We start from the raw sequence: 22,982 nt of genomic DNA, 5'->3' as shown, positions 1-22,982 counted from the left end.
GATTGTTTGGAACAATCTCAACAACGATGGCAAAAGAAATAAAACAGGTACAAATTATAAGTGGTGTAGATTTTTTTACACTTTTTCCAATTGTTTATTTATTAAATTGATCATTTATTTTTATAATGCTATCTGAAGTGTTTATCAATTACATGGCTATATTTGTATAAGAACATAATTGTAAACAACCCAAGTAAATTTAGATTATTTGCTACCAATGGCAGAACCAATATTTATTAGTTAATATTTTAGCTTGTGTAATAAACATCTTAATATTTGTGATAATTTATGGGAATAATAATATTTTAGTTTAATAATAAATTTTCTCTTGCCATTTTTAAATAGCATATTACAGTTTAAGATCAATTAATTTCTTAGTTTTAATTATATATAAAGCTAAATCAATGTTTTAAACTTAATTCTGACTTAACTTTATATTTTAAGAATCAAGATATATCACTAAATAGAAAATATGACCAACCTAGTAGAAACAATATTCAAACACAAGATCTATAGGCTTAATAGCACCACCTCATTGATTACAGGTTTACTTGCTACCTGACAGTGTAATTATAACACATCTAGATATCCACACAATGTTTTCATGGTCTGCTGGTTATCTCATTCTAATTAATGCCTGCATGCTCCAAAGCTCCACACTACAGGTGGAAGAGAAGAGTAGCACGTGGTCCTGGGGGATTTTGAAGATGATAAAGGGAAAAAGTGACAAAAAGAAAAGTATACGAGAGAAACGTAAAGTCTCTGAGTCAGACAATGATGAAGGTTCATCGTAAGAGTCGACCAACTGAACTCAGTGCACAATAACTACACTAATTTTAATTGAATTAAAAGCTACTAATATTCTATAACTAATAATCAAATCCTGATAGGCTTAAACCATCTTGATGTTATTGGCCATTAATTATCTTAGACTCACATATGGTGTCATGCTTAAACTCACAAATTAATTACATAAGGGAAGCCCAAGTATTCAGAAATCATCATTTACTTCAAAGACAATTTACTTTTTTCACAAACACACACAACACACAGCACATAAACCCTCCTATGCTCACACACACATGAATACACCATTTAGTGGGGCTTTTTTTTAAGTTATAACTTTCCATCTAAAAGCTTGTAATTCCAATTCCAGCACTGCAAATAGTAAAATATGTTGTATTTTATATTGACAAATCTTCAAATTTTCATTTATCTGTTAAAAATGAATTTGCTAAAATTAAAGGGCACAATTTAGAATTTCTTTTCATTAAATATAATATTTAAAGTCTTTGTAACTCTGTTCCACAACAGCGATATATTAGTTCTATTTGAATTATATTCCTCCTATACTAAAATTATCTAAATATCTCAAGTTTGCCTAAATGAAGCCTAAGGCATGCATTTTCTTTTTCCATCCAAAAATAACCCTTTAGTATAAATCCTTACATATGAATTTGAAGGTTCATGTTCCCCGGCACAAGAAAGTCTGATATGTACTTAATGTATTCACCACATTTCACTAGAGGTAAAGTTATTAATTCCATATAAAATTACCAATTTTAAACCTTTTATGAAACACCAAAAGACCTCAGTCAATAAACAGTGCACTCGAAATTTTAAGAAAACATTAGAATAAATCTTTGAACAGCATTACTCATATGTAATTTTTACTTAGAAATAAAATAACCGATTTTTTTCTGCTTCCATTCCACCCAATTCTGACTTTGGATTATTTTAATTAATGATACCTCACAATCTCATAAGTCATTTCTATCCTATACACTATTCTTTCAAAGATTTGTGTGTTTGTGTTTGTGTTTCTGTGTATTTAGAATCCACAGTTCAGGAAGAAATAAAAGCAAAGCTGTTTTTCTGTTGCAACTAAACACCACCTAATTCTGATTTCAGATCACTTCTATTAATAAGCTCTCACTCTTTAGTTTGAGTGGATGTTCCTCTCTTATTCACTATTCTCCTGCTTTGAGGGAATATAATACGCATTTGGGGAAATATGGTCATATTCCTATGACCTTTGTTGATTTTTTACTCTGCATTTTTCTTCTTTAATTCTATTCAACAGTTTTGGACCAGTGATATGTATGTCACAAATGACTCCAAAATATGAAGTCTATTTAATTTATTCTGATGCAATAATATGTACAAACCTCAGAACAATTTGAAAATGTTGTTCAATGACTGTGGGCATTTATATATTTTATGTCAATTGACTGTCTTGATTTTTTACTTTTTTTGGCCAACACTGGGGTACAAAACAAAGTCTTGCTAAATTTCAAATTGATGCACAGATACTAGAACTCTGGAACAATGGAGGATAAGAAAGGAATGATGGTCAACAGATTAATTAACCTTTTTAAACCTCTGGGCTATTGCCTGTTCACTCTTCTTTCATATAAAGAAATCATTTTTTCTAGGTTCATATTATACTTATTATATTTGTGTTTTCATTTTCTTTCCAGTTTCCCTTCTCCTCCTAAGCAATTGGGTAAGTAACAAAAACTAATTATATATTTTATATCTTTATTTCTTGCACATGGGGTAGTGGGAAACATTGGATGCAGTTACAGTATCTGCATTAAAGTCCTGACTTTGAATATAATAAATTATGTGACCTTACGCAAGCAACTTCACCTTGGGTGGCCACGGCTGCTCAACAATAAAATGAGAAAATGACAAACCTCAACGTTTTAAAACAAATCTTCCAGAAAACACTGTGGAGTTGGGGATAAGTAGAAGAGATGAAAATCAATGTCCTCCATGTCTCTCTGCCCCATTTCAGTCCACACTTGATATATAGGATTCTCGAATATAAAAGCATGCCAGTTTATATGCCATAGAGGCCTTTTTGAATCTAATTTCTTTGAATTTTTATACATAATTTATATTATATTTGGAAAATTTAAAGTTAAGCCATTTTTTCTTTGTGCAGTTTTAGTCAAGTTTATCTTTTGATCTGCTGAGACAGTTCTTTCAAAGTTTTAAATTTACCTTGAACAAAATAAATCTAGATCAGCAAGTAGAACGGAAGTATTTACAGGACAGACAGGCATAGACATAGATCCATAAATAGAATGATACATATTACTGAAGTGCTCCAAACCCTGCAGAATATGGATTTCAATTTCCATTTCCTATTGCTGGTGGCCAATAATGTTGATTTCTTTCTCAGCAGTTTGTTACTCCTGTCATTCATTCCACTACTGGATATTTAGATAATTACAGTCACTGCACCATGAGTTGTTTTTTTTTCAGATAATGGTAGCTATAATCATAGAATCATGATCATTGTTTTTTCTTTATTCTTTTTTTTGAGGAAAATTTAATACACACAACTTAGAAGATAAGAACCTCCCCATTTTGAGTAACAAACAATGCTTGTAAGAGAAAAGTCCTCAGACTCCAGGAAATCTTCTGGCTTTTATTTTTGAAGCAATCTTTATATTAAAGACATCAATGAATACTCTATCAAAATTTAAGTGAATAGTGTTTTAGTCTTTGATCTTCTGTCTTTTATTAGACGTGGGAGAAGAAGTATATGATGATGTGGATGCTTCAGATTTCCCTGCTCCACCAGCAGAAGTGAGGTAATAAAAATGCTTTCCTTATAATGAAGGATTGAGAATGAGATTGTTCTAGAAAATTCAACTGGAATAAAATCCTGATGGGATGTGTGTCTACTGTGTGCCATCTCGTGGATCAGCTCTTGCTAAACTTGTGTTCCCTTCTGCTCTCAGCTCTAACTCTCTGCCAGGTCTATGAGCCAATTGTCCCCATCCTCCTTCTCCCCAGTTACCTTCTGCCCCCCCCTTTTCCTTCCCCATACCCTGATTCTGCAGTTCTGCTAATTGTCTCCTGATTAACCTCACTGACTTGGTAACTCACTGATGTCTGCATTCATGTGCTCATTCATTCACTGGGAAATATATTTGAGATTCTTATCATAAACCATTTCAATAATTCATCTCTCCTTATTTTTACTCTTATCCCAAAATGAAATTTGCCTTTAATATACTCCTTACCTTATATCTCAGCCCTCACCCTTCTGTTCAAGCCACTTCTATCCTCCATCAGAGAGCTTCCTTTATGAAGGAGAAAAAAAAAAGAGAAAAAAATTTTTTAAGGATTTTAAGGAATATCTATTTTTCCCCCCCACAAAAGCATCAGAGTCTCAAAAGTTCCACTTAAAATAAGAGGGGAAAAAAAAAGTCGACAGTGAATAGTGACCTTCTCCAGCTTAACTGAGGTTTCAATTTAATTTTATGTAAAAATTGTTTGAGCCAGGTTCAGTGGTACACGCCTGTCATCCCAGCAACTCAGGGGAAGCTGAGGCAGGAGGATCACGAGTTCAAAGCCAGCCTCAGCAAAAGCAAGGTGCTAAGCAACTCAGTGAGACCCTGTCTCTAAATAAAATAGAAAATAAAATAGAGCTGGGGATGTGGCTCAGTGGTCAAGTGCCCCTGAGTTCAATTCCCAGTACCCTGCCCCTCCAAAATTGTTTGAAAATCTGTTAAAATCAGTTAATACAAAAAGAGTACCTTTTGAAAATTATTTTGGGATAGAACATTACATGGTAGGATACTTCCAGATTTTCAACCAAATATGTGAGATGATCTGATAATACTGTGTATAAAAAACAAGAATGCCCTGTTATACTAAAAGAAAGACAAATAAAAAGTTGGTGGCGCTAGGGTTGTGGCTCAGTGGTAGAGCACTTGTCTAGCATGTGTGAGGCCCTGGGTTCCATTCTCAGCACCACATACAAATAAATAAATTAATAAAAATAAAGGTTCATCCACAACCAAATATATATTTGGTATACTTGGTTAATCAAAGAACAGAAGTGACATAAGTGGGTCCAAGAAGTACTATTTTTCTGAGCTGTCCTTAAGAATACATGAAAAATCTCTTAAGTCTTTTTTTATGAACATTGTTGAACCAATTTTACTGAACTAGAGCAGCATCAACATCAAAGAATCTGAAGGCAAAATATACTGTCATTCATATGTGAAGATCAAGTTCCAGAGGCAAAACAAACAAGATGAAACAAAAATCATTCTCCTTCTTTCAGTTCTCCATGAAAGGAAAACCTAACTTTCAGTAACACATTCAAGTTTTAATATTCCTCACCATGGGGAAGTTCTTTCTATGTGTGATAGATTTTAATGCATTTTTCTGTTGTGCATTACTACAGAAGTGCCACCACATTCCAAAAACCAGCTCTCCAGGAACCCAGAATCACATACTGGTACTTTTCTTAGAGCAAAACAAACTCCAGCTGATTAAACATTATCTGATACGGACTGTTTTCCTACCCTTTGCTTATTTTCAGAATTTAAAACAATTTTATATTTTTTAAACATATTAGTCTATTTTTAAATAAGTTATTTTCAAAGTTAGCTTGTGGGGCATTTTTGCATTCAGGTAGATTCTATGGCCCCGGAGAGCTAATCTGGACCAGCGGCTCCACTAGTGCCTAGTCTCCCAAGAGGCAGTGCACATACAGGACAGATGCAGAACCAGAGAAAGGGTATGTGCTTCTTCTTTCACAGTGAATAAACTAAATGCTAAGCATCAAAAATTTAGAATCAAACATTTTAAATAAATCACTTACCAATAATCTTTATCTTAGATCATCTAAATAAAAATTAATATCAGTATTTAAACCATTTCACTAGTCACTAATACGTAAAACATTTTAGCCCTTTCCCTATCATCCATATTTACCCAGCAAATAGATTTCAACCTAGATTAAAGTTAGTGTCACTTGGGGAGCTTTTAAAATATGTGTGTTAGTATATAGACCCCATTCAGGTTAATTAAATTAGAATTTAAGATTAATTTAAGCAAATATAAATTAAATTAGAATTTCTAGGAACTGGGCAAGGGCATTATTATGTTTTTAAAGCTTCCCAGATCATCCTGTGTGTGGCTGGTCTGGAAGAGCACTGTCTTAGGCTTATTCACCTCTATTGTGGTAACTGGCTTTAGTCCAGTTGGTATGAATGAGCTATAGTGACTATCAATGCTCAGGCCTTAGAGTTCTTTTTATTTTTAATATCAAATCCATCAATTGATCAAAACACTTAGAATGTGTCTTTCTTTTATACAAACACACATTCAAATAGACAATTTAATAAAGTGGTTAAATTAAAGACAGAATATTAACCATATTATTTAATATAGTATACAAAGTCTTCATTTTACCTAAGCATTTTTCATTAACCAACATTTCCTGCCTCCCACTTGGGTGCCATTTTGTTTTGTTTTGTTTTTCTTTTTATTTATTGTTTGTGATACTGGATAACAAACCAGGGGCCTCATGAATACTAGGCAAGCATTCTACCACTGAACAATATCCTGTGCTATATATCCCTCTTTCTCCATTTTGAGTATATACAAAAATATAAACATACAGATAAACTTTATAAACCATAAAAATGAGTTTTTTAAAAAGCATCTTTTTTTTAAGCTGTTTCTGTGACATTAGCCAAGTCAATCAGTTACCTAGGAAGGATTTTAAAATACAGGGAATTAAATTTGCACTTCTCTAATTGCTAGAGATGTTGAAAATTTTATATATATATTTGTTTACCACTCATATTTCTTCTTTTTATTTTTTTTCAGTTGCAGATGGACACAATATCTTTATTTATTTATTTTTATGTGGTGCTGAGGATCGAACCTAGTGCCTTACACTTGTGAGGCAGGCACTCTACCACTGAGCTACAGCTCCAGTCCTCACACTTCTTCTTTTGAGAGGGGTCTGTTCAGTTCCTTTGCCCATTTATTGATTGGGTTATTTGGATTTTTGGTGTTAAGCATTTTTTTGTGTATCCTGGAAATTAATGCCTTATCTGAGGTGCAGGTGGCAAAGATTTTCTCCCATTCTTCAGGTTCTTTCTTTGTGCTCTTTATTGTTTTCTTTGCTGTGAAGAAGATTTTTAGTTTGATGCCATCCCATTTATTGATTTTTAATTTTATTTCTTGTATTTTAGTAGTCCTGATAAGAAAGTCAGTTTCTGAGCCAGTATGTTGAAGTGTTGGACCTATATTTTCTTCTAGGATATGCAGGATTACTGTTCTAATTCCTAGGTCTTTGATCCACTTAGAGTTGATCTTTGTTCAGAATGAGAGATGGAGGTTAACTTTCATTCTACATATAAATTTCTAGTTTTCCCAGCACCATTTGTTGAAGAGGCTATCTTTTCTATAGTGTGTGCTTGGGGCACCTTTGTCTACTATGGGGTAACTGTTTGTACAACTATCAAGAATATAAGTAACAACAAATGTTGATGAGGATGTGGGTGAAAGGGAACACAAATAAATTGTTGGTAGGACTGCAAATTGATGTAACACCTCTGGAAAAAAGTACATAGATTCCTGAAAAAACTAGAAATGGGACCACCATTCAGTCCAGTTATCCCATTCCTCAGCATATATCCAAAGGATTTAAAATCAGCATACTACAGTGACGCAGCCACATCAATGTCTATAGCAGCTCAATTCATAATAGCTAAGCTATGGAGCCAAGCTAGGTGCCCTTCAACCAATAAATGGATAAAGAAAACGTGGTATATATACACAATGGAATATTACTCAGCCATAAAGAAGAATTACTTTATGACATTTGCCAGTAAATGGATGGATCTGGAGACTATCATGCCAAGTGAAATAAGCCAGTCTTAAAAAAACAAAAGTCAAATGTTTTTGAGAATATGAGGAAACTAAACCACAATAAAGACGTGGGTAAGGGAAGAATACAAGTTTAGAAGATTAGACAAAGGAGAACAAAAGGAAGGGAGGAAGAATAGGAATAGAAAAGACAGTAAAATAAATCTAACATAATTTTTTATGAAAATACCTAAGTAAATCCTACCAGTAAGCCCAACCACAATAATAAGGTCCTAATTAGAATAAGATATATTTCATGCTTGTATAATTTTATCAAAATGTATTTTACTGTCATATGTAACTAAGAAGAACAAATTCAAAAAATAAAATCAAATATAGGGGATTCAAATACAGGTCAAGTCACATGAAACCACAATACAACCATGTCTCAGGCATTACTCAGTGTTTTCTATGGTTTCATATAATAGAGAACCTCTCACTTCCATTCTGCCTTGTGATCTGTGTTCTCTGGAAGAAACCCTTCTACATTATGAAATGTCATTCTTTATTGTAAGAGATGGTACTGAGTTTCCAAGAAATGATTAATTAAAAGCAGTATCGAACAAGATTTTAATGTTATAAATTAAATCTCTATTGTAGTCTATTATTTTTATATTCTTTAATCAAAATGTTGTTTTATGTCTGTTGCCACCCCAGTCAAGGACTCAATATTGGAAAACCCAAGACAGAAGAAAAAGACCTGAAGAAGCTAAAAAAGCAGGGAAAAGAAGAAAAAGACCTCAGAAAAAAATTTAAAGTACGTCATTTTTAATAGTATATACAAAATTCAAAGTACTAATGAAAAAAATTCAGTAATTTTAAACACCAAAATACACACTTAAATAGTGTGGTTTCAGTATTACAGTTATCTATCATTACTCCTTTATTTTCTACAAAATTAATTTTGAATTTAAATTTATTCCTATAATAAATGAAGCAAGTTGTCCTATGAGAACAGTATATGTGCTTATATATGTTAAATTTCTTTGTCCTTTGAACCTTGATAAAAAGGTTATCTAAAAATACTTCTTATAAGAAATTGATGAGGTTATGAGTGACTTCCCCCAGCAAAGTTATCACTAATGTTCTTTATATTGTCTTTTGAAAACACTGAACTATTCAGTAAATACTTTCTTAATAAATTTGTCAGTAAATAAATTACTGTAACAGTACACATCAACCAATAACTCAAATGTGTTTATTTTCCAGTATGATGGTGAAATTAGAGTTTTATATTCGACTAAAGTTTCAGCCTCCTTAACCTCTAAAAAATGGGGAACTAGAGATCTGCAGATAAAACCTGGAGAATCTCTTGACGTTATACAAAACACAGATGATACAAAAGTTCTCTGCAGGAATGAAGAAGGAAAATGTAAGTCGTTGCTTATGCTGTACATATATAGCATTCCAGAACTTAGCAGCCAAACAAGCATCAGTGATCACCCAATATTTACTAATTTGTTTTGCTCTATGATTTTGTCATTTGTAAAAAAATATCAAGAAATTGGAGAGTTTCCTGTCCTAAAATAAATGTATTTTATTTCAATCTTTTCATTTACCTCTTAGCATATCTATATCTATACCTATATCTATCTATCTATCTATATCTATATCTATATGTATCCTGATGCCAAATTAGTACTTCTCTAAATATGCCTAGGGACGATGCATCAGAAAAACCTTGTGTGTATATTAAAACAGCAGTTGCCTGGACCCTTGACTTGCCAAATCATAAGCTGTGGGAATCTGATGCAATCTGGGATCATAATTTCTTCCCTTGCTTGTTCATATGTACATTAAAGTAAGACCCACTGTGCTAATGGAGTGAGTTGGCTCTTGCTCTGACCCAGTTTTGAAATTTTATAGCATATTTCACATCTAGAATTTATAGTTTTTCTATCTTGCAAATTCACTTGTTTTCATTTCCTGTTTGGATGCACTTAATGCAATATACTGTTCCAAATAGAAGACAGTCCCTGTCCTCTTTGATTTTGTCACTACTAAATTGATATGTGGAAATATTTTTGTCAAAATTGTTGATGGAAGCTTATTTTAAATCCATGGAGAAGTAATTCAAAAGTAAATTTTCTATATTTGAAATTGGATAACCAGCATGGCTGCCCCATGTTAGCTCAGTCTGTCTGCATGGAAACATGGACTCCCGGGTTAATTTTAATAGGGGGAAAGTGACTCAGGGACAGGAACAGAAATGGATCTCAAGAACAAAACAGTGAATCAAGTGTGGGAAGAGGATTAAAGTTACCATGGAGGAAATGTGGTTAACTTTTCAAAGGAAATATGGAATATGGGTACAAAAGATAAAGGGCAAGAACCTGTAATCTTTAGATTTGAAGTTCACTGGAGACAATGTGGAAACAAAGCCACTGGAGACCAAAATATCTATTCAGACTGACATTTGTGGGAATCAACCCTAAGAAATAGCCTTAAATGCAGGGGACAATATACCTATATGCAGTAAGATGTCATAAAAATATTTAAAAATTCAAAATTTCAAAATAATTGTGATATAAAATATACCAAATTGAATATTTAAAATGATGATTTTGATAATAATGATGTGATGAATATCTCATGACATAATAGGATAAATAAGAAGCCCACTTAATGTGAGTTAGGATTTATAATCATGTTTTTAAAAATCACACAAATACAAAGAAACTAAACTAAAAGAAATCATATCAATATGTTAATAGTGGTCAGTTAGGATGATGAGTCTAAAAGATATGTTATATTTCTTCTACTTTCCAAATTATTTCACGTTTTTTCACAAAAGAATTGTCCTTGATATGTCATGTGGAACTCTTTCCATGGCACAAGCTTGACACATCTTGCCTTTGGTATGGTGAAAGAAATTCTTGACACGACATTCTAAAAACTCCTGTCCTGAGCAACACATCCCATCTGAAGCCATGCTTCTCCAGCTGAAAAGTATATTCCCACTATTTGGATTTGTTGAAAATGTAGATTCTAATTCAGTAGGTTTGAAGAGAGGTCTAGCATTCTGCATTTTAAGAAGCAGATGATTAATGATGATGGTCTACACTGAGTTAAAAGGACATAGTTGACTTCATCAGCAGACATATGAATAGAACTCTACTGTAGGAATAAATACAGTATCAGTAATAGAGGCAGAAAAAAGACTCCTGTTTTCCTAGGAACCAGTGGACTGTAAGAATGAGCCATTCAAAGACAATTTTACGGTTTACTATCATTTCCTATTTGAACATCAATAGTCTAAGTACTGTTATGAATACTGAAGGGGCTCTTGTCCTCTCACAATTTACCATCTCTGAAAACTGAGTGAAACTCAAGAGGCTGAGGCAGGAGGATTGCAAGTTCCAAGCCAGGTTCACTGCTTAGCAAGACCTTCAGGAACTTAGTGAAATTTGTCTCAAAATAAAAAAGGGCTGAGGATGTGACTCAATGCTAAAGTGCCCCTGGGGTAAGTTCCCAGTGGCAAAACAACAACAACCAAAAGCAAAAACAAACATAACAGGAACAAAAACCTGACAGTGTAAGCATGCAAACATGTCATAAACTTCTGGTAGATTATAGTCAACAATTTCATGTAACTCTCATCTTTTTTTTTTCTTTTCTTGATAGAGTACCAATGTGCAATTTCTAAGCTCATTGAATAACTACTTCTTAGGTATTTGGGGTGGGAGCATCTATCATCTGGCACATGTACACTTGTTTTTTTGTTTGTTTGTTTGGTTTTTAGGAGGTACTGAGTTCACTTGATCAATGAGCCACATCCCCAGCCACATTTTGTATTTTTATTTAGAGACAGGGTTTCCTTCAGTTGCTTAGCGCCTCACTTTTTGCTGAGGCTGGCTTTGAATTTGAGATCCTCCTGCCTCAGCCTCCTGAGCCACTGAGATTACAGGTGTGCGCCACCTGTTGTTTTTTTATGTAAATAATTTCTTTTTTTTTCTGTTTTTCAGTAGGTGGCCTTTTTTTTAATCTTTTTTTTTTATTGGTTGTTCACAACATTACAAAGCTCTTGACATATCATATTTCATACATTAGATTGAAGTGGGTTATGAACCCCCAATTTTACCCCAAATATAATTTCTTTGAGCTGAATTTTGTATTCCTTTGACTTCCCGGTTTCTGAGGTGACTCTGGGAAACACCAGTAGGCAAAAGTGAAGCCAGGAAAGGAAGGTAGCCCCTAAACCTTGTAATCAGAAAAATTATCACTTGGATAATGAGAACTTAATGATGCTGGGGATCTCTGAGCATCAGTGTATCTCACCCCGTGGGAAACAAATTGGGGTATATATGTACCAGTCAGTTGAAGCTTATTCCTGCCAGGTAGGGAGTCATTTTGGGTGTTGAGCAATCTAACAAAGAGTTCTATAAGCCAGAAAAAAAGTCCTTGGTAAAAAATCGTTTCCAGTACAATGTCCTGTTGAAATTTGGACAATAGCTACTCAAAGTGCCAGTAGTTGAGGGTGAAGAAGGAGTGACAGAAGTAGTTACTACTACCTTTCAGATGAAGTGTTATTCCAAAATTTAATTATTGCATCTGCTTAATTTCATTTTTATTTTTTCAAGCACCATGCTTTCCCCTAATTTTCATAAACCTTCTGTTAATTCCTTCCTTGGACTGGATCCTTGATCATTCTTAATTTTATTCAATTTCTTTTATTCTTTTTTGCAGTATTGGGGATGAAACCCAGGGCCTCATCCATAGGAGGCAAGCACTCTCCCAATGAGTTTCATTCTCAGCCAATTTTGCTTATTTTTAATCCATTCTTCACACACTTCTACAGGACTTAGAATGATTGATGTATAGATTTAACCATCCCTCACCTACATAATTGCAATAGCCTTTCAAATGATATGTTCATCTTTACCCTTATTCAATCTTCTCACCACACTGCTAACCAAATATTATTTTTCAAAACACAAACTTCAGACTAGCTTATAAAACCCTTTGTGATCTAGCCTCACCCTGAATGCTATTTCCCATCTATAATTGACACCCCAGAAATATCCACTACATTCTTGTCATTCCCTGAATAAATTATGCTGGTTCATCCCACTATTAAATTTTATTTGATCTGGAATGCCCATAATTGTCTATTAAAAATAACTCGGTTGTCATCTAAAATTAGAAGCACCTCCCACCCTACTCCCAGACACATTTAATATCTCCCCATCATAATTAATATCTCCCAACTCCACCCTGAGACTACTTTTGCTACTGCAATTGTCATTATTATTTTACCAGTCTAAGACTCTGAATCTAAGAGTAGCTTCAATGGCATATTCTTGACATTGCTTGCTAACCCTTGGTGCAGTGCCCTTCACTTTGAGTGGAACATGCTAGATTGAATGTAACAATTGGGGAATTGGGTAACCAGATGAAAGTCTGGCATGTGAACACTCACAAGAAGAAATCTGCTGAATAGTTTAACTGGTTAGCAGACAGGAGTTCTCTGTCTTAGCCTTAGTAGCACGGTTAGTTTATTGAAGTTCACTGAGGAGCCTCCACATCTTTCTGTTCCTTGTTCTTCACATCTTCTGAAAAGTAGCAAAGGTATCTGCAATCCAGCACCATGGGGACACTTTTCCTAACCCTTCATTCTTCTGTAATGCATTGAAACAAAAAAAGCAACCTAAGGTTAGTAGCAATAGAAATCACAGATTAAAGTATGAACAACAATCCCTTACCATTTAAAATAGAAACGAGACACTTTTATAGACATTATTACATTTGATCAAGTTTCACCCACTGACTTGAAGAAGTGTGAACTGTGTAGGTGTTGGGATCTTAAATGTATATATTTCTGGCACATTCCCAAATGTTTAAAATTTCTAGCTAATACATGTGCTTATTCTAGAACTCAATGTCTCATAAGCTCTAAGTTTTCCCACCTCCTGTCACTAGAGAAAAATTCCCTACAGAAAGTATGAAATGAGACAGGAACTGAGTTATCTGTGGCCACAATGTTCTTCATTTCAAATAAAGAGAGATTTTAAAGGTGCTTAAGACCTTCACAAATCCTACCAACCTATCATTTAAGAAAATTGTTTTTTTCCATTTTAAGACAACACATGCTCACTGAGGAAAATTTTTTTTTTAAAGAGAGAGAGAGAGAGAGAGAGAGAGAGAGAGAGAGAGAGAATTCCAATATTTATTTTTCAGTTTTCAGCAGACACAACATCTTTGTTGGTATGTGGTGCTGAGGATCGAACCCGGGCCGCACACATGCCAGGCGAGCGCGCTACCGCTTGAGCCACATCCCCTGCCCACTGAGGAAAATTTTTAAAATCATAAAAAAAAAAATTACTCTGACATTCTCAGAACTAGCTACTCCGTAGGCTGAGGCAGAAGGACCACTTGAGCCCAAGGTTCAAGCCAACCTGGAAAAGATGGCAAAACATGTCTCAAAATAAATAAACAAGATAATTTTTTAAAAAGTCAGTCTAATATAAGCCCCAGAAACTAAAAATAGAGATAGAAAAGAAAGGGAGAACATTCTTATAAAATCAATAGAATTTCATTTTGACATTATACATCACATTTTTTTTGTTTTTGTTTTGGGGTTTGTTTTTTTTTCCCTTTTTTTCCTTCCTATCATGGGCATTTTCCCTTGAAGTTGGACATTGTTTCATTTGTCTGGGTAAATCTGTTAAAATGATTTTATTGTTTTTAAACAGCCTTTAAGACCAAATTGAGTAAATTTAATTTTATTTCTGAACATATAGCAAATGAAATAATGAGGAAGTAATGCATTGTCATGTTGATTAAGTAAGAAAGTGAAAATATTAGAATAAAGATTATTTCTGTTTTTCCCAAGACCATTTTCTATTTCCTTGGTAATTTTCTATTCACAATATCCTTCTAAGAGGTGAGTCGCCAATCCTGAGAGATATCTGCACCAGAGCAAGCAAACATTTGGGGTGGAAATTAACTGGCATGTGGTGGGGGATGGGTGTTTCTTCTACCCAAACATTCATGTCAAGCCATTATGTTCCGTTTCATGAATGTGAGGTTTCTGAATAATAATTGTACTTGATGTGCTATATCCCTGGTATATCAGCACTCACAGCACAGCAGCCATTCCACATGGAATAGAACCATGACGAAATTTGTTTTCTGTATTTTTCTACTAACATTCCCTGTGATCAATGCAAACATCTTATGTGAGCCAAAGAGAACACTCTCCTACTGGGAAAAAAATAATTTCTAGGAACTATAATAGAGAGATTACATTAAAATTCATGGAAATCACTTATTTTGACATTGTCACAGACGATGGTTTTAATAGAATGAAGTTTTAGCAGAGATTCTTAAAAGGTAATAGAAAAACTTATGCTATATTAAAAGCCATTAATCCTGTAAGATGCTGTATAATATAGGTGATTTTACAGCTAGTGAGCCCTAAATTATTACATCGTCAGGGAACTAAAACACAGCAGCATTGTACCATCCTACACTCCATTTCCATGCTATATTTTTATTAAATAATATTCACAATCATTGATGCCTGTGCTTATTCTCTCTCCTTCTCTCTCTCTCTCTCTCTCTCTCTCACACACACACACACACACACACACACACACACACAACAAAGACAACAATAGAATTATCAATGAAAGAGAAATTGTTTCATAGAACTTTCAGCAGGGAAGATATAAGAGGAAATATATTGGTGGTTTCAGAACCTAAGTGAATATATGTTTTTATAATTATTTCTTAATGTTTACAATTTTTCTTGAAGTTGAAGTAATCGGACTGCATATCATTAATTACTAATGTTTTAAAAGGCAATATTTTATCCAGACCTGCAAAATTTTAGCATATTGAGTTTTCCTAAAGGTATAGGAAAAAATTAATATCTAAAAATGGTGATTACATTTTTTTCTGCTTTGAACTTTATTCTCATAATCTTGTACAGGTTTAGTCTTCTTGTTGTTGAGTGCTTTGTTTTCTGATTTGTTCTGGGTTTTGTTTTTTGTAGTACTGGGGATTGAACACAGGGTTTTTGCCTTGGCTAGGCAAATGCTGTACTACTGAGCTATTATCACTTTGACATATGCTATGTTACTTCCACACTACAAAATTGGACAGATAACTTTGATTTCTTTTCTTTTTCCAAATGTTATGCTTTAAAACAATTTTCATTAGAAATTAGTGAACTTTTTGATAAAATATTTTGGTGGAGTTTTTTACCCTGTAATACTTAAAGGGATAACTTCAAGGATACAATAAATTTCAGGCACTAACATAAAGAAAACAATTCCAAATTAATTAGATGTCAGCAGATATTCTCAGGATAAATATTCCAATCTTTTCCTTAGGAAGATTTTGCAAAATAAAGGGCAAATATAAAGTCTCATCATCTCAAACAAAAAGAAAACAAAATCTTAGTTTTCTTGCATAAAATATGGTTTAGCCAGGCATAGTGGTGCACACCTGTAATCCTAGCAACTCTGGAGAGTAAGGCAGGAGGATCAAAAGTTAAAGGTGAGCCTCAGCAATTTAGAGAGGCCCTGTCTCAAAATGGAAAAAAAAAATTTAAGGGACTGAGGATGTGGCTTAGTAATTAAGCACCCCTGGGTTCAAACCTGGTACCAAAATAAATAAGTTAATTAAGTTAAATATGGTTATTTAACTTAGGGTATTAATGAAATTCCTGAAATGTATTCTTATAATAGCACTTTTGTTCCAAAGAAGTAAAATACTAGCATTCTCAAATGGCAAAAGCAGAACAAGTAGCTCTTTCATATCATGTATGAAAGCTATTTTATTTGTATTTTATTTATTTATTTTTATTAGTTCATCATAGTTCTATATAATATTGGGGTTCATTTCAACATAATCATTCAAGCATGGAATATAATTTGCCCCCCTTCAGTCCCTAGTATTCCCATTTTCCTTTCTTCTTCCCTTCCTCTTTTCCTCTTCCTCTATTCTACTGGTCTTCCTCCTATTTATTTATAGTTTTTTAAATTAGTGACAAAGTTTTAAATTTTAAAATTTTTTTAAAAATTTTTATTAAAAAACTATAAATACAGTATATGTAGTGTGTATATATATATATATATATACACAAAGATGAAATTCCTTGTGACATATATGTATATAGCATAGTTTTATTGATTTAATTTCACCATTTCTCTCTTCCTGTCTCTCCCCGCTCCTCCTCAGTCCCCTTCCTCTGCTCCACTGATATCTATTCTGTTTTGTGCTATCTCCCCCTTATTTTGGTCTAGCTTCTGCATATGAGAGAAAACATTTGACTCTTGACTTTCTGAGCCTGGTTTATTTCACTTAGCATAATTTTCTCCATTCCATCCCTTTACCAGCAAATGCTGTAATTTCATTCTTCTTTATGGCTGAGTAAAACTCCACGTGTATATCTACCACATTCTCTTTATCCGTTCCTCTGTTGACAGACATCTGGGCTGGTTCCATAACTTGGCTATTGTGACCTGCACTGCTAAACATTTATGAGTCTATGTCATTATTGTATGCTGATTTTTGTTCTTTTGTACCAAGAAGTGGGATAGCTGGGTCATATGGTGGTTCCATTCCTAGTTTTTTGAGGGATCTCCATGAGTATGAGAGCTATTTTACTACCATTAAGGCCTCCCCCAGTCCACCCAAAGAGCCATTACCTGACTGGCATCTGAAAAGGGAGTTGAACACAGTTCTGAGTTTGCTCTTTATAAGCTTTGAAATCTAAGTCTTAGTTCTGGTAAAATTTTCAAAATTTGTATATACATGATTTCTGTAATCTATGCTTACTAAATTCTTTCTAAAATATGGGAGTAACACCTTGAAGAAATAAATTTGATGGAAACATTTACTTTGATTTGTCATATCTTAGAGGAATTTTTTTAATTTAAAAGGGAAATGGAGGAAAAAATTATAAATGGAGGAGAAAAGAGATCTGTAGAAGAGAGAAAAAAGAGGAAAGGAAGAAAAGTAGACATGAATAAGAAAAATTGATCATATTCAGAGACATAACATTATTCAATATATTATGATAACCATTTGCTTGTATGACAATTTCTTAAAATGGGTATTAAAGATTCTTCAAACCTGTACCTGTAAATAAAATTTATTTTCTCTTTTCTTCATAGATGGTTATGTCCTTCGGAGTCATCTGGCAGACAAGTAAGGCCATTTTTTTTCTATCATATTTTTAAAAAGCATCTTGTTATTTAATTTAAGAGCAATTTCTAATATAATTTAAATAATATAACCTACTAGGCTATCAGAAATAAATTTAAAACAATATATTATACTAATATTAATATGGTGGTATCTATAATAAGGTTTTTATAAAGTGCCACTTATAAATAAGCAGAAAGCCCCTCTCATTAATGATTAAACAGTTCATAGTTTTACATACTCACTGGGATTTCTACTTAGAAAATAGAAAAGACAGATCAAAACCACTCTTTTATTAATACTTTGCATTTTACTTACTGATTAATATAGTGGTTGAATTTAATTAACTAGAGACCAAATAGTATCTATATAATAAATACAAATATCTCCTGTTAGCAGTTTATAGTTCAGCTTCTGACTGAGAATTTTTCTACACTCACACCAGGCATAGTAAACTGTTATGTTGCCTTTATTGGAAGCATGCTAGAAAGAAGAGAATAGTCAATGATTCTTCTATCTTTATGAATTAGATGTTGTCACAGTCTGCCACAGTTTGGTACTGGTGTGCCATTGGAGTCCTCCAAACTATTTTAAGATTCTGCTCTAAGAAACACAGTGCAAGAAATGAACTCCATTATTAGATTAGGTCTTTACCAATACAAATATTTATGGAATTCAGCATAATAAAAAATCAAGGAGGATTCACAAACTATTTATCCATATACAATCCGACACCCATTAGAAAGAGACAAATCAATGTAAGGCAGCTATCAGAAAACTAGCAGAGTCAAAACAAAAAATTCATAATATCATTTTTTCCCATTACAACTTTAATAACAGTGGTGGGCATGGGGGAATTTTCTATAGCTTTTATTATAAAAGATAAATTTTTATGGAAATAATGTATGACAAGGAGGACATGTTCATCACTGATTATTACAGGATGATTAAGAGACAATATAGATGCCTGTAATCCCAGCTACTAGGCAGCCTGAGGCAAGAGGATCAAAAGTTCAATGCCAGCCTGGGAAACTTAGCCAGACCCTGTCTCAAAAGAAAAGAAAATGCTGGGATGTAGCTCAGAGGTGTAACACTTGCCCTCCATGTGAGTCCTTGGGGTCAATCCCCAACAGTGCAAAGAAAAAAGAGGGAGAAGAAAGAGAATGTAGAGCGTATACTGTCTAATTATTGGTTCACCACGTAATGAACACTTAATAAATGAATGACAGGAAAATCTGTTCTCTTTTCATTTGCATGAGATTTCTATTAGCCAAACCCTCCCTCATTCTCAGAGAAAGGATCCAAACAGAAGACATAGGGAACTTATAGCATCTGTCGTAGTTGGCAGCAATTTGAAGGGCTGTTGCTGCTTCTATGATAAAGCACAGAGAGAGGACAGGAACTGGGAATGGGTCTGGTCTAAGTGACATAGCAACCTCACATTTGTGAAACTTGAAACTGTATCCTGTATTTCAAGATTATGATCCTATTTATAATGCCTTCTATTTTTATTATTTATAGATCACTCTCATTAGATTATCAGCTTCTTAAAATCAAAGCCTGTGTCTCATTCATATTTATGCCTCCTGCTACTTAGAAAGGACTCAATCTGTTTGTTGAATAAAATAAAATATTTCACAGAGATCCAGGACCAGGCTAAATCCAAAATGTATAAAAGAAGCCAAAGTTACTATGATAGATGCTGTCTATAATGAAAAGTAATTTTTATATAATTATATAACATAAGAATCCCCATAATAACCATATCTTGACTACTTATTCCCTAGTTAATAGTTATATATTTTAAAATTGATATTTACAAGTTATACTTAGAAATGTAAAAATAATACAGCTATTTCCTTTGTCGAAGATTATTGCATTTTATCCAATGTTTGAAATCTAAGCAGAATTATGAATTTGTTACTAATGGTTATAAAAATTTGTTACATTTTTGATCAAGGCTCCCAATGGAGGACTGTGCCCTGACTGTTCCATTGGCTCAGTTCGACCACATTTCTTAGGGAGCACAGCTGTGTGCCCATGATAAGGGCTGAAGATGGGCAGACAGGGCAGATTCTGTGTGTTCCTAGGACTGTTTCACTTTATTCTGTTTGTAGCATGAAGCAGGATTGAATAAAGCCAAGAAAGAAGAAATACAGAGGAATATGAAGTTTCTTGCTACTTACAAACGCATAACATACAGCTTCTCACTTTTAAAAGTTTGGATTATATAAAAATCACATTATTGCTCTTTTCTTCTATATATTGCTTTAATGTTAGGAAGACATTTTCTACAAAATAAAAATTATTTTTTATATTTACAGTGATGGTGAGATCTATGACGATATTGCTGATGGTAAGTCTCAGATAGCATCCACCACAGAGAACAGTAACATGAATTTACAATTACGGTATTATCTATGCAATACTGAAAATGGTTTGTTAGACTAATTAGAGCCTTTCTGTCTAATCAGAATTTAAGCTACTTGAAAATGTGAGGAAAGGTAAATGTTCTGGTGTCATTATGAGTCTTCCTTTCACACAGAGCTGAATTTTTTTTTTTTTTAAAAAGGAACTCTTATTTGTTTTCTTTGAAAAGAGAAGTTTTATACAAATATTTGGTGAATTTTTCTTTGTACCATAAATGTTAAGATTTTCTTATCCAAATAAACATCATTTTTACTCAATGAATATGTATTTATTTCATAACAAATAGTACTAGTATGTACATGTACAAACTTCATACATTTCTAAATTGTGATTTTAAAAACTCCTCTCAGCTAAAGCGAAGCCTAGTGATAATGAGGTTGCCTTTTAGTCTTTTAAGCATATGATACTTACCAATGTTTGGTTTTTAATCTTATATTTAATTAAGTGCGAGATAAAATAATCTTGGGTCTTATTTTGATGGGGAATTTAATTCTGTCCAGAAATTTAGTTGGAATTGTATACTAAACAGTGAAAGTTACATACATGGCCTTTAGTTTAATAAGTTTTTCATAAAATGAACCCATTTTACTTTTATTTAATCCTAAACTATGAAATATGAATTATCCTTATTTCTAATCTTAGAACACTTAAGAATATGCACTTTATGTAACTGTACTTAAATTTGTGTTCTTTTTCTTTCAGGTTGCATCTATGACAATGACTAGCACTTGGTCCTGTTCATTCTGCCATATTCATTAGTTGCCAACATGAAGTCTGGATTTTAATTGGCATGTTTTATTGGGTATTGTAGAAAAACGAATGTACAAAACCACTTATTGTCATTTGTGATGAAATGCTGGATATCTTTATGAAGTTTTGAATTTAGAAAATAATCTACTTAATTAGTATCTTAAAAGATTATGTTAGTGAGATGTAAGAATTATTAAATATCCCATTTTGCTTTGTCTGCAATTGTGAATGTACTTCTTTTAGATAATAGATAAAATCTCCATGATTCCCTTTACCCTCCCCCAAAAAAAGAAGGAAAAAAGGAATATCATTGAAGAAACGACTGTCCTATCCATAAAGTAACAGAGAAGAATAAAGAATGTAAGGAAGAAACTTTTAAAACAATTCACAAGAAGGAAAACTGTTCTTTGTGTCTCTACTTATGATAGTATCATATAGTCTCTATTCAAATTGTGTATCTTTTCAAAAGCCAGAGTTAGCTCCTACACTGCTAATCAGTTAAATGTTTCCAAAAATTATAATAGAAGCAGAACTTTGGTACAAAGTTTGTCCCTATTTGTTAATTGCAAATATATGTTAATTATTTGATAAGAACTTTATGCATTCATTATGTACATCTAAGATTAAACTATAGAAGAGCCTAAAATAAGTTTTCATTTTTGCAGATTCATATGTTAACAGTTTAATTCTGTACTCTGTTTAAAGTACTATTATAGCTAGAGCAGATAGGGAAAAGACTACCCTACAGTTTTGAAGAATTGAAAGAAGGGCCTTAAAAATCACCTTCCTTTTCTGGAACCTCTTTACTAGAAATACTTTTAAAGATTTTTTTTTAATTTTATTTTCAATTACTTCTGCAGAACTTAATAAAAAATGTTTAGCCCTTTACTAGGAAGTTGGCCAACAGAAGGAGCACAAAATTAATGCACCTTAGTGTTGGACTAGGGTGCTTCCTATCCATTCATACTCATTCCCAAAGCAGATGCCCCCCAAATGTGAAGCATATTTGGGTTTCAAATGCTAAGAACACTACACACCATGACACAAAGTGCAAGACCCAACACCCAAGAAAGGAACACATAGAACTAATAGAAATCCCATTTACCTCTACGAAGGCTCTGAGTTTGTTTACAATTGAATTTTTAAAAAATTTCAGTGAGGTTTTTACAATACTAAAACACAGGTAATACATTAATGATTATCTAATCAATGAGTTTAATAAATGGATAAAGGCTTCTGAAAGACACATCTGGGGTAGGAGGGCTAATTGTAAAAGCTTGTAGTAATTGGTAGTGAAAAAAAGTGAGAAAAATTGACAGTCAAATCCTGCGGTTTACAGATGAGGGCACTGAGAGGATAAATAATGTATCCCTTATCCCCTCATGACTTATTAATAGAATAGCCAGCATTGGGATTTGCTAATTTCATATTTTAGAAGTTGTGGGGAAAAGGGCCTGAAGTCCTCAGATTAGAAACTATTCATCTCAAAATTCCCTTCAATTATGAAATATTTTAATGTTTACTTTTTTTCGGCTAGCCAGTAGATTCCCTTGTGATGAATTTCTTTTAGTACTAAATAAAATTGTATGTCAAAAGTGGTTCTTGTTTGTTACATTTGATAGGAAATATATATAATTCACTGAAAGTATATTTTCAGTAATTATTTCTGATTGAGAATACTACAAATCAAGTGCAATGTCAGTTTTTAAAATTCCAAATTAAGTTAGGAGACTATTTCAGAGTTATGATTTCTGCATCAAGAAATGGACATACATAGACCTAGAAAGATTTATGTAATAATTATCTTAATATAAAAATATATTTTAAGAATTAATTTTAATATACTAAATATGACTTCTATTATAGTTTGTGTGTATAATTTTGTTGTGCAAGAAGAGCTACAAATAAAAAAAAAATACTTCAGCTGAAAATCCTTGCTTTCTATTTCATAAAAA

The 22,982-nt window shown here is 33.1% G+C and overlaps 1 protein-coding gene across 3 annotated transcripts in view; it reads left to right on the top strand.

The window, feature by feature from the left end:
* FYB1 (FYN binding protein 1) overlaps positions 1–22,471 on the top strand; it is a 170,529-nt gene extending 148,058 nt beyond the window's left edge. For 2 of the 3 annotated variants that reach the window (XM_081293858.1, XM_081293859.1), the window contains exons 12-19: positions 653–790; positions 2,481–2,506; positions 3,539–3,605; positions 8,350–8,449; positions 8,902–9,064; positions 17,817–17,850; positions 20,172–20,203; positions 20,980–22,471. In XM_081293858.1, coding sequence (XP_081149984.1) covers positions 653–790; positions 2,481–2,506; positions 3,539–3,605; positions 8,350–8,449; positions 8,902–9,064; positions 17,817–17,850; positions 20,172–20,203; positions 20,980–21,002 — 583 coding nt within the window. In that variant the 3' untranslated portion in view covers positions 21,003–22,471. The remainder of the gene's footprint in view (positions 1–652; positions 791–2,480; positions 2,507–3,538; positions 3,606–8,349; positions 8,450–8,901; positions 9,065–17,816; positions 17,851–20,171; positions 20,204–20,979) is intronic. The other variant, XM_081293860.1, reaches the window with a different exon arrangement.
* Positions 22,472–22,982: the final 511 nt, after the last annotated feature.

This window comes from Spermophilus citellus (assembly GCF_964194105.1).
Source record: "Spermophilus citellus genome assembly, chromosome: 1".
NCBI classification, from domain to species: Eukaryota; Metazoa; Chordata; class Mammalia; order Rodentia; family Sciuridae; genus Spermophilus; species Spermophilus citellus.
Note: the sequence above shows the minus strand (reverse complement) of the source record. Positions and strands in the feature narration are given on the sequence as shown.